This window comes from Bufo gargarizans, chromosome 2 (assembly GCF_014858855.1).
Source record: "Bufo gargarizans isolate SCDJY-AF-19 chromosome 2, ASM1485885v1, whole genome shotgun sequence".
NCBI lineage: Eukaryota > Metazoa > Chordata > Amphibia > Anura > Bufonidae > Bufo > Bufo gargarizans.
This window is the reverse complement of record NC_058081.1, coordinates 569,617,433-569,635,103: the sequence shown is the minus strand read 5'-3', so window position 1 is coordinate 569,635,103 and position 17,671 is coordinate 569,617,433. Positions and strand designations below refer to the sequence as shown.

Genomic DNA, 17,671 nt, shown 5'->3' with positions numbered 1-17,671 from the left:
ACTTACCTCTCTCCATCACAGCTTGTGGCATCTTGGCGCAGGCAGCCACGAACACCTCACTGTGCTTTCCCAAGCCGCGTCATCACGCGAGATCCGACTCAGGTCACAGTGAGGTAATCGTGACCGAGTCCTGTGTCGATCTACTGCCTTATATGAGGCATAACGGAGGGGACAGGAGCCATAGGCTCCCGTGGCCCTTATTAAAATTCCTGCAGTTTGGTGCCCCCTGCAATTTGGTGCCTAGGGAAACGCACCCCCCCCCCCCCCCACACACACACACACCCTACGCCACTGCGGCCACATGGTCAAGTTTCTTGGTGCAGTTTTAGAAGTCAAAACCAGTGTGGCGGGCTCAGTGCCGGCCTTAGGTGTTCAGGCGCCCTGTGCGAGCTAACCTTGTGGCGCCCCCCTCCCCCCCCCAAAAAAAAAAATAATAATAATATTGTGTGGCACAGTGTATGCTATATGTGTATAACAAACATATTTCACATGAAAACTTACAGTTACTTGGCTTGGCCCTTGGGGATCTCGGACGCCACTTCCACACTTTGGCCGGGGGCTCGGTGGAGCTGATGAGGTGTTTTATCCTAATGAGAAAGATTTCATAATAAGTATTTGGAGAAGGGGCAGAGGGATAGCAGAGCAGGGAGAGGCTGGTGCTGCTACTAGTGGGTTATACCATGGGGGAGTAATAAAGCCCACCATAATGCCCCCCCCCCAGTAGTAATAATTCTCCTTATAATGTGACAGTGCAAAAAATACCCCCTTGTAAGGCCCCCATTTGAGCCAATGTCCTCATAGTGCCCCCATAGTGTGCCAGTATAAAATACCCCTATATAGTGCCCCTAGTAAATGACCCCATAGTGCTCCACACCCTCCTTCCTCCTAGTGCCCCCCATAATGTACCAGTATAAAATGCTCCAGTAGATGCCCTCAGTGTCTCCCATAATTTGCAAGTATAAAATACCCCTTCTTAGTGCCCCCGTAGATGACCCCATAGTACTCCTCTACCCCCTTTCCCATAGTACCCACCATGTGTCCCAGTATCAAATTGTACTGTACAGAGAGCCCATATAAAATACCCCTTCTTTGGGGCCTCAGTAGATGCCCCTATAGTGCCCCCAATCATGTGCCAGTATTAACAGGCCCCCCCCCTGTGCCAGTAATAATAGCCCCCTGTGCCAGTGATTGCAGCCCCCCTGTGCCAGTAATAACAGCCCCCAGTAATAACAGCCCCTCTGAGCCAGTAATAACAGCCCCCAGTAATAAGAGCCCCTCTGTGCCAGTAATAACAGCCCCCAGTAATAAGAGCCCCTCTGTGCCAGTAATAACAGCCCCCAGTAATAAGAGCCCCTCTGTGTCAGTAATAACAGCCCCCAGTAATAACATCCCCTCTGTGCCAATAATAACAGCCCCCAGTAATAAGAGCCCCCCTTTGCCAGTAATAACAGCCCCCCTTTGCCAGTAATAACAGCCCCCCCTTTGCCAGTAATAACAGCCCCCCCTTTGCCAGTAATAACAGCCCCCCTTTGCCAGTAATAACAGCCCCCCCCTTTACCAGTAATAACAGCCCCCCTTTGCCAGTAATAACAGCTCCCGCCGGTAATAACAGCCCCCCCTTTGCCAGTAATAACAAACAGCCCCCCCTTTTCCAGTAATAACAGCCCCTGCCAGTAAAAGTATTGTACATAATAAAAAATAAAAAAAACACATACTTACCTCCATATCAGTGATGCGATGCAGGCCTCTTCTGGCCTGTGTCCCACGCTGTATGGCTCAGGCGGCGCGATGACGTCATTGCGCCGCCTGCGCCGGCCTCTGATAGGCTGCCGGCCTAGTGCCTGCAGCCTATCAGAGGAAGGGAAAGGGACACGCCACTCCCTCCCCTACCGCAGCATAGGCAGGCATCTGTATCGCTGTCCTGAGGACGGCGATACAGATGACTGGAGATGAGCACTTCCACAATGGAAGCGCTCATCTCCCTGTGCCAAGCTGCGCCGCCATTACACTGCGAGCTGTCGGACGCCCGGCGCCCCTGTTGCTATGGCGCCCTGTGCGGCTGCACAGCCCGCACACCCCAAAGGCCGGCCCTGGGCGGGCTGTCCCCCAGGGCCAAGTCCCAGTGTTGAGGAATGCCAAGTGGTATATTTGAATGCTCCCCTTACTGCGCCATGTCTGGTCCCTTTGTACTCTAAAACTCAACTCCCTATCCAGCTTCCAGCAACCCCATTTCTTGGTAGGAAACAAGAATAGCCCACTTCTGTCCAAAAGGGAAGGGGGATGGAATGGTAAGTTCCATTCTATCTAAAGGTCTCTGTCAGGTACACTGCTACCTGCTGGACAACCAGGCACATTGCATGTAATAACAGTTGCATAACAATATTAATAAGGCACAGCATCAGAGGACCTGGAATTAAATACACAGATGACATTCTTTGCTAGCCATTATAGACAGTAGCTAGATGTAAGAATGGTAGTGCCCCCTCTGGGGTACTACACCAGGAGTGAATTTAAAAAAGAAGAGTAGTTGTATCTATTCGTCATACTTTCTTTCCATTTATGATCCACTCCTGATTTTGGTTTTCAAAACTGCATCAGAAAATTTGACAGTGTGGCCATACCCTTATACTGACCCACGAGAGGATCCTCAAGTTGGCTCAGACTCTGAGACAATAAGGGCCCATTTTGGCGCTGACACCACGGCGGCCCTGTGGTGTCTGCCTCCCATTGTTTTCAAGGGGAGGCAACTCTGCAGTTTGTGGGCTGGGAAGCCACGACCATGTCAAGAAGTTACATGTCCCTTCCTGGCATAGTGTGTGGGCAGCCACTGCTTGGAGCTGAGGTGGGGCTCTACTTGCAGTTTAGCTCCATTAAATGGAACTATGCCACGAGTGGGTCTGCAGCATCCAAAGTGGTACCAACATTTACACTGTAATCAGAAGTGCACATACTCGGTATAGATGGAGGAGGGTCCATAAGTAACATTACTTTTGGTGGGTGGAAAGAAGCCTAATGAAAAGTAATCTTGCTACTTATGGAGAAATTAGATTTTTGTTTGATGGTGTGGCTTGTTATATTTGCTCCTTACAAGGAAACATGGATATTCCTTAAGGAATAGAAGAACATGGCTTGCATCAGCTTTTTCTCCCCATTGCTGAAATAACGCAGACGGATGATTTTATAAACAAGCACTAGACATGTCCATTGATCCGCTGACATTTAAAAGAATCCTTTATCAGAAAAGTCATTGTTCTGTGAGTGTATAATGCTCCTGTAGAATTGATTTTTCCTTTTCTTATTAATCTATAGCAGAATCTAAAACATTAACAAATCTTGTCACCCATACAAGGGTCATAGAAAAATATGGCAATTATCAAAACATCTATTTTATATAGGTGTCATCACTTTTTGCATTGACCAGTGGACGGAGCGGTGTAGTTCCAGTATTAGGGTACATGCACACGACCGTGCAGTGTTTTGCGGTCTGCAGATGGGGATCCGCAAAACATGGACGCTGATGGGCGTTCCGCGGAACTGAATGGACGGCCCATTATAGAAATGCCTATTCTTGTCCGCAAAATGGACAAGAGGTCTCATCAACGCTGAGGGTCTGATATGAGGTCTGAGATCACTGGGGGTCTGATTGAGGCTCTGATCAACACTGAGGATCTGATTGGGGGTCTGACCTGAGGTCTGATGAAAAATATATTTTTTCTTATTTTCCTCCTTTAAAACCTAGGCATATCTTATGGGCAGATACATCTTAGAGGGTGAAAAATACAGTAATGGTATCCATGAAATATACTAGAAGAAGATACTATACTCGCATTTTAGCACTTATAATCCTCCCGGTGTTCAGAAAGAAAATGTAGTAGTGGAGAACATACTGTAAGATTCACCCTAAAACCAAACATTTGTGTGGATCTCGTCCTGGACTGCATGGTCACTGGCAAAGTCGACTTTTTAGACAGACCAGATAAATTGTGGCTATCAGTTTTCCTCCATGCAATTTCCAGTATAATCATTCCTATTATTTGCTTTACTGGCAATTCGTTCCTATGGTGGTCTTGTGTTCATCCATAGCAGCTAACCTGAACAAGCAGAGCTGCTGTTTAAAGCATAGTGTAGGGCTAGAGTCACCGCCTGAGCATCAAATAAGAGGCACATCTCAGACTATCAATAGACAGTCACAGTGATTGATAATATCTATCTGTGCCCAATTAAAGTAAATCTGGAAGTACAGCAGCCAACTTTGAAGGATAAATTAAAGGGCGCCGTGGCATTCTCCGTGCTTACCCAGCACAGTGCCATACATTGTATAGTAGGTTGTGCTTGGTATTGCGCTCAGCCCCATTCGCTTCAATGGGGCTTAGCTGCGCCTAGGCCACATGACCGATTAACTGTGTCGTCACTGGCCTAGGGAAAACAGCAAGAAGGCCGCGGCGCTACTGCGAGTGCCGCTGCCTTTTCGAACAATCCTAGTTGTTACTTGTGCTGGACTCATTGTTCCAGAGGAACGACATTGTTTCTCAGGAGTGTTGAAGGGAAAATGAAAAACAGGCAATTCTGTTCTGAGTGGCAAAACCCAGCACCATAATTGGGGTCCCCTTACTTGTATACCACTGGTAACCTTTTAGCACAGATTTAATTTTTGGACCAAATCAAGACATTTGTTTAAATTAGAATTTTGGCTCAATATCAAAAGCTTTCTCATGGCCTGAAATGGTTAAAAAAAAAATCAAATAAAGGAGCTTGTTCCCACAGTGCCAGGGTTTCCTTTGTGCTCAACCTTCTGCTCCTGTCTCAACACAGCATGAAATGGGTATGGATTCTGCGCAGCCAGTGACTGCCATGTCGAGACAGGAGCAGAAAGTGGAGCACAACAGGGACCCCAGCACCATGAGAATGGTTATTTTTGTAACCATTTGCAGGCCATGGTGAGAGCTTTAGTATTATGGTGGAATACCTGTTTAATGAATGTCTGGTATAACCCTGGGTTCAGACCTGAGCGTTCTGAAACGAGCGCTCTGTATGCGCGATTGTACGGGCGTTTACAATCGCGCATACAGAGACAGGCGTGCACACATTGTCGCGCGTTCCCGAATATCTATGTGCGGGAACGCGCGACAAACGCCCCAAAAAAAGCTCAAGAACTTGTTTGAGCGTCGGGCATTTTACAGCGCGATCGTACGAGCTGTAAAACGTCCAGGTGAGAACCATTCCCATAGGGAAGCATTGGTTTCTCCTCGTTGAGCGTTTTACAGCGCGTAGGAACGCGCTGTAAAACGCTCAGGTGTGAACTTAGGGTAAAGGATGGTGATGATGAGGGTCTTACCTGTACAGATCAGGGGTGTGATTTCAGAGTTTGAATTCGTCAAATATTCTGATTTGCAGCTCACCATCCTGCATGGTCATTGATAAGCTCCGCAAAGGCTATTAAATACATAACAAAAAAGCTTTCTTGGTACCTAGAAATGGAGATTATCCGCTGGCATTCAGGTTCTCCTGGGAAATAACTTATTACAAAGAAAACTATTCACATCCTGATGCAATTTAAATATTGCCTGGGCTCTTGGAAAATTGTCATAAAAAAATCTTTAGAATATGGCAAGATTACCATTTCACTCATTTGTAAATGTTAGCTATGTCTACATTAGCATACAGACCACCTGTCATATGGCTGATAGAAAACCTCCGACAGGACTGCATCTCATACAATGAGACAAGGAGAGTCTTTCCCGAAAAATGCTTTAGGAAAGACTTTTCTGATCTAATAGCGCTGAAACCCATCTACTGATTATCGGAACTCTGCTATACATGTAGCTAAGGATTCCAATACGAATCATCTTAAAGGGGTTCTCTGCTTTGGAAAATCCCTGTTTGTCAGAAAGGTCCTTTGACAATACAAGGATCACAAATTCTCCTCCAGCTGGGACCCTCCGGGATCAACTGTAACCTGTGGGGAAAACTGACAGGAGCTGTGAATTTCCCTGCAGCGCCACCACATGGGAAACTGAGTATTACAATTGATATGACTGAGCACAGTGTATGTGTTAAGCAGTGCAGGACAGGTCATCCAGAGTCAGGGCGGACTGGGAACTTTAAGGGGTTTTCCAGGATTTTAATACTGCTGACCTATTTTCAGGATAGGTCATCAATATTAGATCGGCGTGGGTCCGACACCCAGCACCCCCGTCAATCAGCTGATTGAAGAGAAGGTTGCGCTCCGTGTGAGCGCCGCCTTCCTTTCATTGTTTACCTGCTCGCTGTTGACATCACAACGGTAAGCAGGTGTAATTACAAGAAGCTATCCCTTTCACTTCAATGGGACGGCTCTGTGTTGTACACTTGAATAGAAAGGAGCCATCCCATTGAAGTGAATGTGAAGGCTTCTTGTACTTACAGTACACCTACTCAACCCTGCAATGTCGACGGCGAGCAGGTAGGCAATGAAATGAAGGTTGTGCTTACATGGAGCACAGCCTTCTCTTCAACCAAATGATCGGCTAGTGTGTCGGGTGTTAGACCCGCGCCAATCTGATATTGATAACCTATCCTGAGTATAGGTCATCAATATTAAAATCCTGGAAAACCCTTTCAAATTGGCCTTGGAAAAGAACTAAAAGTGGCCCCATGTTGTAGGCAGGTACAAATTGACAGAAGGCAGGCCCAACACAAGTAGCAGCAATACCATATTGCACCACAAAATACCGCCCTAGCAGAGCAAAATATCTCGGTGCAAGACAATGAACTGCCCCAGCAGCATCAAAAATCACAGTGCAGCACAAAATACCTACTCAGAAGCTGCCCCTCTGTGGTGGCTCGGCAGGGGCGGACACGGACAGAAGAGGGCCTCTGTGCAAAGAATGTACCTGCCCCCCCCCCCCCACACACACACACCTTCCCTCTGTGGTGGCTCAGCAGGGGCGGACACAGACAGCAGAGAGCCTCTGTGCAAAGAATGCACTTGCCCCCCCATCCCCCCCACACACACACACACACCTTCCCTCTGTGGTGGCTCGGCAGGGGCTGACACAGACAAAACAGGGCCTCTGTGCAAAGAATGTACCTGCCCCCCCCCCCCCACACACACACACACCTTCCCTCTGTGGTGGCTCAGCAGGGGCGGACACAGACAGCAGAGAGCCTCTGTGCAAAGAATGCACTTGCCCCCCCCCCCCCAATCCCCACACACACACACACACACCTTCCCTCTGTGGTGGCTCGGCAGGGGCTGACACAGACAAAACAGGGCCTCTGTGCAAAGAATGTACCTGCCCCCCCACACACACACACACACACCTTCCCTCTGTGGTGGCTCAGCAGGGGCTGACACAGACAGCAGAGAGCCTCTGTGCAAAGAATGCACTTGCCCCCCCCCCCCCCCAATCCCCACACACACACACCTTCCCTCTGTGGTGGCTCGGCAGGGGCTGACACAGACAAAACAGGGCCTCTGTGCAAAGAATGTACCTGCCCCCCCACACACACACACACACACCTTCCCTCTGTGGTGGCTCAGCAGGGGCTGACACAGACAGCAGAGAGCCTCTGTACAAAGAATGCACTTGCCCCCCCCCCCCCAATCCCCACACACACACACACACACACCTTCCCTCTGTGGTGGCTCGGCAGGGGCTGACACAGACAAAACAGGGCCTCTGTGCAAAGAATGTACCTGCCCCCCCACACACACACACACACACCTTCCCTCTGTGGTGGCTCAGCAGGGGCTGACACAGACAGCAGAGAGCCTCTGTGCAAAGAATGTACCTGCCCCCCCCCCTTCCCACACACACACCCCTTCCCTCTGTGGTGGCTCGGCAGACGCAGACACAGACAGAAGAGGGCCTCTGTGCAAAGAATGTACCTGCCCCCCCCACACACACACACACACTTTCCCTCTGTGGTGGCTCGGCAGGGGCAGACAGACAGAAGAGGGCCTCTGTGCAAAGAATGTACCTGCCCCCCCCCCCCACACACACACACACACACCTTCCCACTGTGGTGGCTCAGCAGGGGCAGACTAAGACAGAAGAGGGCCTCTGTGCAAAGAATGTACCTGCCCCCCCCCCCAGCCCCACACACACACACCTTCCCTCTGTGGTGGCTCGGCAGACGCAGACACAGACAGAAGAGGGCCTCTGTGCAAAGAATGTACCTGCCCCCCCCCCACACACACACACACCTTCCCTCTGTGGTGGCTCAGCAGGGGCGGACACAGACAGCAGAGAGCCTCTGTGCAAAGAATGCACTTGCCCCCCCCCCCCCAATCCCCACACACACACACACACACCTTCCCTCTGTGGTGGCTCGGCAGGGGCTGACACAGACAAAACAGGGCCTCTGTGCAAAGAATGTACCTGCCCCCCCACACACACACACACACACCTTCCCACTGTGGTGGCTCAGCAGGGGCGGACACAGACAGCAGAGAGCCTCTGTGCAAAGAATGCACTTGCCCCCCCCCCCAATCCGCACACACACACACACACACCTTCCCTCTGTGGTGGCTCGGCAGGGGCTGACACAGACAAAACAGGGCCTCTGTGCAAAGAATGTACCTGCCCCCCCACACACACACACACACACCTTCCCTCTGTGGTGGCTCAGCAGGGGCTGACACAGACAGCAGAGAGCCTCTGTGCAAAGAATGTACCTGCCCCCCCCCCCCCCCACTCACACACACACACCCCTTCCCTCTGTGGTGGCTCGGCAGACGCAGACACAGACAGAAGAGGGCCTCTGTGCAAAGAATGTACCTGCCCCCCCCCCCCCCACACACACGCACACACTTTCCCTCTGTGGTGGCTCGGCAGGGGCAGACAGACAGAAGAGGGCCTCTGTGCAAAGAATGTACCTGCCCCCCCACACACACACACACACACCTTCCCACTGTGGTGGCTCAGCAGGGGCGGACACAGACAGCAGAGAGCCTCTGTGCAAAGAATGCACTTGCCCCCCCCCCCAATCCGCACACACACACACACACACCTTCCCTCTGTGGTGGCTCGGCAGGGGCTGACACAGACAAAACAGGGCCTCTGTGCAAAGAATGTACCTGCCCCCCCACACACACACACACACACCTTCCCTCTGTGGTGGCTCAGCAGGGGCTGACACAGACAGCAGAGAGCCTCTGTGCAAAGAATGTACCTGCCCCCCCCCCCCCCACACACACACACACACCCCTTCCCTCTGTGGTGGCTCGGCAGACGCAGACACAGACAGAAGAGGGCCTCTGTGCAAAGAATGTACCTGCCCCCCCCCCCCCACACACACGCACACACTTTCCCTCTGTGGTGGCTCGGCAGGGGCAGACAGACAGAAGAGGGCCTCTGTGCAAAGAATGTACCTGCCCCCCCCCCCCCCCACACACACACACCTTCCCTCTGTGGTGGCTTGGCAGACGCAGAGACAGACAGAAGAGGGCCTCTGTGCAAAGAATGTACCTGCCCCCCCATCCCCCCCACACACACACCCCTTCCCTCTGTGGTGGCTCGGCAGGGGCAGACACAGACAGAAGAGGGCCTCTGTGCAAAGAATGTACCTGCCCCCCCCCTTCCCACACACACACACACACCCCTTCCCTCTGTGGTGGCTCGGCAGACGCAGACACAGACAGAAGAGGGCCTCTGTGCAAAGAATGTACTTGCCCCCCCCCCCCTTCCCACACACACACCCCTTCCCTCTGTGGTGGCTCAGCAGGGGCAGACACAGACAGAAGAGGGCCTCTGTGCAAAGAATGTACCTGCCCCCCCCCCCCACACACACACACCCCTTCCCTCTGTGGTGGCTCGGCAGGGGCTGACACAGACAGAAGAGGGCCTCTGTGCAAAGAATGTACCTGCCCCCCCCCCCCCCACACACACACTTTCCCTCTGTGGTGGCTCGGCAGACACAGACAGAAGAGGGCCTCTGTGCAAAGAATGTACCTGCCCCCCCCCCCCCCCCACACACACACTTTCCCTCTGTGGTGGCTCGGCAGGGGCAGACAGACAGAAGAGGGCCTCTGTGCAAAGAATGTACCTGCCCCCCCCCCCCCCCCACACACACACACACACACCCCTTCCCTCTGTGGTGGCTCGGCAGGGGCAGACACAGACAAAACAGGGCCTCTGTGCAAAGAATGTACCTGCCCCCCCATCCCCCACACACACACACACCTTCCCTCTGTGGTGGCTCGGCAGGGGCAGACAGACAGAAGAGGGCCTCTGTGCAAAGAATGTACCTGCCCCCCCCCCCCCCACACACACACACACACCCCTTCCCTCTGTGGTGGCTCGGCAGGGGCAGACACAGACAGAAGAGGGCCTCTGTGCAAAGAATGTACCTGCCCCCCCATCCCCCACACACACACACACCTTCCCTCTGTGGTGGCTCGGCAGGGGCTGACACAGACAGAAGAGGGCCTCTGTGCAAAGAATGTACCTGCCCCCCCCCCCCCCCCACACACACCTTCCCTCTGTGGTGGCTCGGCAGGGGCAGACACAGACAGAAGAGGGCCTCTGTGCAAAGAATGTACCTGCCCCCCCCCCCACCCCACCCACACACACACACACACACACACACACACCTTCCCTCTGTGCTTTGTGGCAAGAGGCAGGGGTGCACCTAGCCTTTCTGCTGCCAAAGGCAAAAATTTAAATGGCGCCCCCTACCCCCATGCCAAATTCTCAACCTAACTCCTTCCCTCCAGCCCTACTGTTAAAGACGTACTTGGAAACCATTACATACAGCGCTACAAACATACAGGAGAATATGGCGCACCTCTTACATCCAGTGAGGTCTCCTCTGATGTAGATATTCTCTTTCCTCATCTTCTCCATTCAGACCAAACTGCCCTGATGACTTCTTTCAGCCATCTCTTCTCTTTGCAGAGTTTAACAATAAATAAAATAACAATAAAAGACAATAAATAAAATAACAATAAATAACAAAATAAAAATAACTCCGTCCAGGAAATAGTATTTCTGACACGAATGGTGTATCCATAATGCCCCCCAAAAATAATTGCACTAAGCTGATACTGTGCCTGAGTGCCCCCTGGTCTTAGTGCTCCCCAAAGTCCCACTTATAGAAATAATTATCTGCCAGAGTGCACTCAATGTTAACAGTGCCCCCAATCGTAATAATGCCCCTATTTTGCCCCAAAAGTTATATTGCCCCCTAAGTGCCCATACTAGTAATCATGTTCCCCGGTAGTAATAATTCTTCTTACAATGTGTGCCAGTAGAAAAATTCCCCCTTATGATGTGCACCAGTGTGACAGATCCTCAGTCAGGACAGTGCAGCGCAGCCCGGAAGAGACCAGGGAGGAGGGGTGAGTACAGCACTCACAGCGCTTCACTCCCCGCCACCTGCAGACTAATGAGCTCTTCCATAATGGTCCCCACCCACACCCGGCCCATGTGCAGCTGAACTGGCTGCACAGACGGTATGTCTTCCCCTGTGGCCCCGTGCCAGCTACCACGTTCTGTTCTCCTTCTCCTACTCCAGTTGCCTAGGGATGACAATACAGTTGAATTCAGGAATCAGGAGGGCATCTTTGGTCACTAGCCAGGTACATAACTACTTGATGCCACCAGCGTGAATTAACTCTGGGAGCGATAGATCATTACTTACCTGGCTGGCGGCTGTGAGTAGGGCTCAGGGGGCACCTGAAGAAATGGCCTCTCTATATTAGCTCAGTATTCCCTTATACAGTATATATGAATGAACCCATTCTTCAAAGGGGTTTTTAGATATTGATGGCCTATGCTCAGGATAGGTCATGAATATTATATTGGTAGGTGCCTGACATCCAACATTCCTGATCAGCTGCATCGGGCAGGTACCAGCAGAGCGGCAGTATGCCAGCATCGGAAACTAAACAGTGGGCAGAGCCATCCGTCCACTGTGTAGTTTTCGGTGGCTGCCCAAAATGACTGGTGGTGGTCCCAAGTTTTGGAAACCTACCAGTCTGATATTGATGACCTATCCAGGGGATAGGCTATCATTATCTATGTCACAGAAAGCCCCTTTAAGTTTCCCCTAAGTAGAGGACATTTCTAGAGACCCCTGACATATCACCCCCTTCTTAAGCAAGTAACAAAACGTTGAGGAGCCTGAGAAAGACAGGGATGTCAGCCAAAGGCAATTTCTAGCTGCCAAGGCTTACTGCCTACTGTCACCTGTATTTGAACTCTGAAAGAAATGCCATTGATCATCTCCTGAGTAACCTCTATAGTTCTACCACAGGATGTCACGAGTTTTAGTTCTGGAGTTTTGCGTTTTATTCTTCGAATTGTCCTTTGTATTATAAGATTGCCTGTATATGTCATTTGCTCTTTATTTTATTTAGGGCTCATGCACACGACCGCTGTCCTATCCTTGTCCATATTGTGGACAATAATAGGGCTTGTTCTGTTGTTGTTTTTTTGCAGAATGGACATGCGGACACACAATGCACATGGAGTCATTTCCGTTGTTTTTGCTGCTCCATTGAAGTGAATGGTTCCTCATATGACTGCACAGAAATGGGGGAAAAATATATATATGCAACCTATACTTTTCTATCCAAAAAGCAACATCCACAGCATCCACACAAATGACTAGGAGATGCACAGACAATTCATCAAAGATTCCTCAAAGAGGACCCGTCCCCTATCCATTCCTAACATGTCTGTTTAGTAACCGCTTGCATCCCCAATGTAATGACAATTCTGGAGGATGTATTCTTATGACTGTGTTGTGCCATTCCTTTATTATTCTTTCTTGAAGTTTATAAATGAATTGCTAGCAGCTTGCTGTTAAGGTCCAGCTGGGTGTTACCATGTGGGGGTGGTATCAATGAAGAGAATGATACTATCCAATCAATGCTGCCAGTAGAAGACTGTGCAGGGTCACACCCGCAACTGGTAACACTCATCTGGGCCTTCATTGCAAATTGCTAGCAATTCATTCATAACTTCTAGGGGCAATAACAGAGGAGTGGCACAACATAGTGTCATAAGAACAGATGCTCAGGATTGATATTACAAGAGGAATGTCTGTTACTAAAACAAACAGATATGTCAGGAGGGGTGATAGGCCCAATTAGCATATTTAGTTATATATAATGACAGTACAGGTCTTATAAAGTCTATTAAAATCATCTAAGTAGCCCCCCTGTCCACCTTATAAATACGGAAATATAAAATTTTATAACCTGCTTGTCCGGTCACCAATCTGCCCAAGGGGCGGCGTTTCATCTGAAAATGCGCCCAGCCAGCCGCTCCCAACTGCCGTTCTGAAGCCCCGCCCAGCTCATCAATATTCACTTTGCTGGGCGGCGGCTACAACTCTCCACGGTCACGATCCTGCGCATGGGCACCTATCATTAACCCCTTTTGAGATGTGAGTGAGCAGCGCTCTGAAGCGCTGCCATGAACAGTGCCTGGCGCATGCGCATGAGGCAGAGGCTGCAGCGGCCTCGGGGACGCAGGCAGGGTGTGTACGCAGGCGCGATCTAACCACGGTGGGGCGCAGGCGCAGAAGATTAGACATGAACAATGCCAGGAGGATTCGATTGCCCATGCGCAGGATCGTGACCGTGGAGAGTTGTAGCCGCCGCCCAGCAAAGTGAATATTGATGAGCTGGGCGGGGCTTCAGAACGGCAGTTAGGAGCGGCTGGTTGGGCGCATTTTGACATTAAACGCCGCCCCTTGGGCAGATTGGTGACCGGACAAGCAGGTTATAAAACTTTATATTTCCGTATTATAAGGTGGACAGGGGGGCTACTTAGATGATTTTAATAGACTTTATAAGACCTGTACTGACATATATATAACTAAATATGCTAATTGGGCCTGTCAGTGTCCCTTTAATGAACTTTAATGGACTTTTTCCAATAGTAAAAAGGTAAGAGCATCCATGAGGGTGTTGCCATTTCAAAAAGTATGTATTCCACCAACACGGCACACCAGCAATGTTTCCACCTGCTCTGGGATCTTCCTCAAGCATACCATAATACGTAAGGTATCTATGTAGTATATGAATATCAGTTTACATTTTCATCACATAGATTTTTTTTTATGTTTTTCTCATAGCAAGAAAAGTTGGGAGACATTTGCTTTTCTCTGAGATATGTGCCCACCGCAGGGAAGCTTACTGTGATTGTGCTGGAAGCCAAGAATCTGAAGAAGATGGACGTAGGAGGACTTTCAGGTATATTGACTCAAGTTTTTATGCATGAAAAAATCATTTCACATATGAAATGTTTTTAGTCTATCATGGATTTATATTATCCAGGACACTTTAAGAACTCTGTCATACAACAAACGGTCAGACAGATCCCATTGATTTTATTGTCAACTACTGGGGTTACAGCAAGATTTCCTTCATTTTGGAGGCACAAATATTTGCTGAATATTGCATTTCTCTTGCTGTCAAAAGTAGTAGAACCTCTAAACAGTAGTGTGAACAAATCCTAACAAAAATAAGGCCATTTGCAGAAGTTCAGTTCATCTTAGACGCCAAACCACACCTTGATCATGAGGAGACCACACAAGATGTCTGTATGTTTATCATATATATGACTATACAATCATACCTGATAACCTGCAGTAATAGCATAAAACACATTGTAATACCAGTTAACAGGCTGTGCTGTCCTAGCTCTGTGCTGTACATGCCATGTCTTTACATAACGCTATGTAAAATTCTCTTCAAGTTTTTTTATGTTCTTTTTTGTTTTTATGTCTTTTTTTTAACCAGATCCATATGTAAAGATTCATCTGATGCAGAATGGCAAGAGGCTCAAAAAGAAAAAGACAACCATTAAGAAAAACACGCTGAATCCCTATTATAATGAGTCGTTCAGTTTTGAAGTTCCATTTGAACAAATCCAGGTGAGCCACCACGTTATAAAATGTGTTTTCACTTATAGTATTGTCTGAAAGTGCAGGTTCATATTCATATACCAATTTTAAGGTCTTGTTACAATCTAAACCTCTCAACACTTCTGTGTCACAAGTTCTCATTCTTACTTTATGAGCATTTGTAGATTACTTATTCTTTGGGAATGTTTAGATGTGAAAATACACTTCCATACCTTAGATGGCTAGATTTAAGGAAGGGAAGAAATTTCCATAAAGCACAGGGTAGGGCCTGCACTCTCTAACTCTCTCCCTCATCCCTACCACACACACCTCCTTGTCTTCACTATATGTATCTCACACGGCAAGTATCTACTGTATGTACAGCAGTAGAAGGATCTATCAGATCTGCAAATCTGTCCCTCTCCAGTAGAATTTTAGCCCTGTAGAGCATTATAAGATAATATTAATCAGGCTTTACAAATCACTGTTAGTTGGGCACTGTTTGGCAATACTATGTAGATGTAACACCTGTAGGTAGAGACAGGCAAGGATAGTCAACCCTAATCTAGAACCCAGCCCACTTTCTTTACCCACTTGCAGTATAAGCAATACCTGACAGAACCACAACTGGACGATGGTCCCTACTCTAAATAAGTGCAGAGATGGACAAATACCAACAGACAACAGACACAAAAGCAGAGTCGTACAGCAATGGGTCAGAACCAGGCGAACTATGCAGTACCAAACAAGAGACAGAGAGTGGTCAGAAGACAAGCTGGGGTCAGAAACACAGAGGAATCAGTGTGAAAATGCAAGGACAGGGAACAAGAAACCTTGCTAGTGAGCCAAACAAGACTATCACTGGCAAAGGTGTATGGCCAGAAAGGGATTTAAATAGAGCACCGAGTCCCTTCATCAGAATCTGATAGGTCCATGACTCGGTGCTCCATTAGTCAGAAACACTTGTACACAGTAATAGAGCAGTTGAACAGTCATCCCACTGCTAATCTCTCCCAGCACACTCCTGATGCAGGGAGAAACAGAGCATTGCATCCTGTTACTAAGGATGTGGTCGCATCACCAGGAGGCATGGCTCAGCAGCTCATCTCTCCCGACGCAGCCTTGCCAAGGCTCAGGATCACACCGCTGGAGCCCAGACAGGTACGTTTATAACAGTGGGCACAGTAGACTGGTTATTTAGATAGTCTTATCTTCTTTCAAAAAGGGTGCCTTCATATAATGGTGGCCATTACATGTGGACAATGTTCCCTTCAGGTGGAAGTGGGGAACACTGAATCTGCACCTATGATTTGTTGCTATGGTTCTCATGCCAGGTTCTCATGGGACCAGAGAGAGCAGTGCAATACTATTAAGGTCTGCCTCTATAACTGGTACCATCCTTCACTATAGAGAGCTGTAAACAGGTTAACACCATATCCGGCACCCTGAATGCCAGAATCTGTCCAGGGTTGTAACAACTAATGGTGGAAAGGTTGCCAGGGGGCCCAAAATCCTTCGGCCTCATATGAGAAGACCACAAGACTACATTATAGGTTGGGTCCTGTTGCTAACCTTACATTGAGTCAAGAAGTTTCAAGTTACCCCTCCGATAATGCAATGACTCACTCAACCATTAAAGGGAGTCTGTCACCACAATTTGACATTATAGACCGCTTACATATTGCTGTAGCGTAACTTTAGAGGAGTCAAATGGTACCTTTTGTTGTTTTGTTCTGAAGTTCACCAGGCAAAAACGCATTTTTTTTTCAGGCTGTAAGTGCCCAGGCCACTTTGCCTTCTTCTCAGATAACCCCACCCTCAGCCTCTTGCTTAGCCCACCCTGTAAGCTCTTTGCTCATCTAGTGTACTGTCCGAGATCACGCCGACGCATGCGCACTGCATGGAGCGATGTCACTGCCCATAATGGTCATCACAGCGCGCATGCCCAGGCCGGCGGTGAACTGCGCACTGGTGGGATCTCGGCAGTACATTGGATGATGCAAGAGGCTTACAGGGCGGGCCAAGCAACAGGCTGGGAAGGGGTTATGTGAGAAGATGGCAGAGTGGCCTGGGCACTTACAGCCCGAACGCTGCCCCTGGACACTTGCGAGCCCTCATTTGCATATGAATAAAACAGCGTTTTTGCCTCGGGTGAACTTCAGAACAAGACAACAAAGGTATAATTTGACTCGTGTATAGTTATGCTGCAGCGCTATGTAATCGGTCTACAACGCCAAATTGTGGTGACAGACTCCCTTTAATGATACTGCAGCGGAATACATTCCTGCAGAGAAATGTCCTTTTCTTGTCCATTTGTCTGTTAGTTTCCAACTGATTGGAATAACTTTATTTTTTCATTTCCACAGAAAGTGCAAGTGGTTCTCACAGTACTTGACTATGACAAACTGGGCAAAAATGAAGCTATCGGAAAGATCTTTGTGGGCTGCAACGCTACAGGGACTGAGCTCCGTCACTGGTCCGATATGTTAGCTAACCCCAGAAGGCCTATCGCTCAGTGGCACACTCTACAGCCAGAGGAGGAAGTGGATGGTGCCCTTGGATTGAAGACCTCATGATGTCACATGATGTGTGTGAATGAATGGAAGTGTGTGTGGGCGCATGGTGGTACTTGTGCTCCATGCGCTGCTGTGTGTATATACTTGTTCAAAGCTGTAGCTGTGACATAGCTTTGAGAAACCTCCTGTTTCGTGGTTATTTGTAAATGACTAATATATTTATATGACTTGGCCAAGAGGCAGTATCCTTTTTCAAAATATCTCAGCTGGTTTAGTATGAAAACTAAAATACTTGAACTGATAATTAAAAAAAA

At 48.9% G+C, this 17,671-nt stretch overlaps 1 protein-coding gene across 2 annotated transcripts in view; it reads left to right on the top strand.

The window, feature by feature from the left end:
• The window catches only part of SYT5 (synaptotagmin 5), a 95,118-nt gene extending 77,701 nt beyond the window's left edge, over positions 1-17,417 (top strand). For both annotated transcript variants that reach the window (XM_044278203.1, XM_044278204.1), the window contains 3 exons: positions 14,071-14,188; positions 14,738-14,871; positions 17,208-17,417. In XM_044278203.1, coding sequence (XP_044134138.1) covers positions 14,071-14,188; positions 14,738-14,871; positions 17,208-17,417 — 462 coding nt within the window. The remainder of the gene's footprint in view (positions 1-14,070; positions 14,189-14,737; positions 14,872-17,207) is intronic.
• Positions 17,418-17,671: the final 254 nt, after the last annotated feature.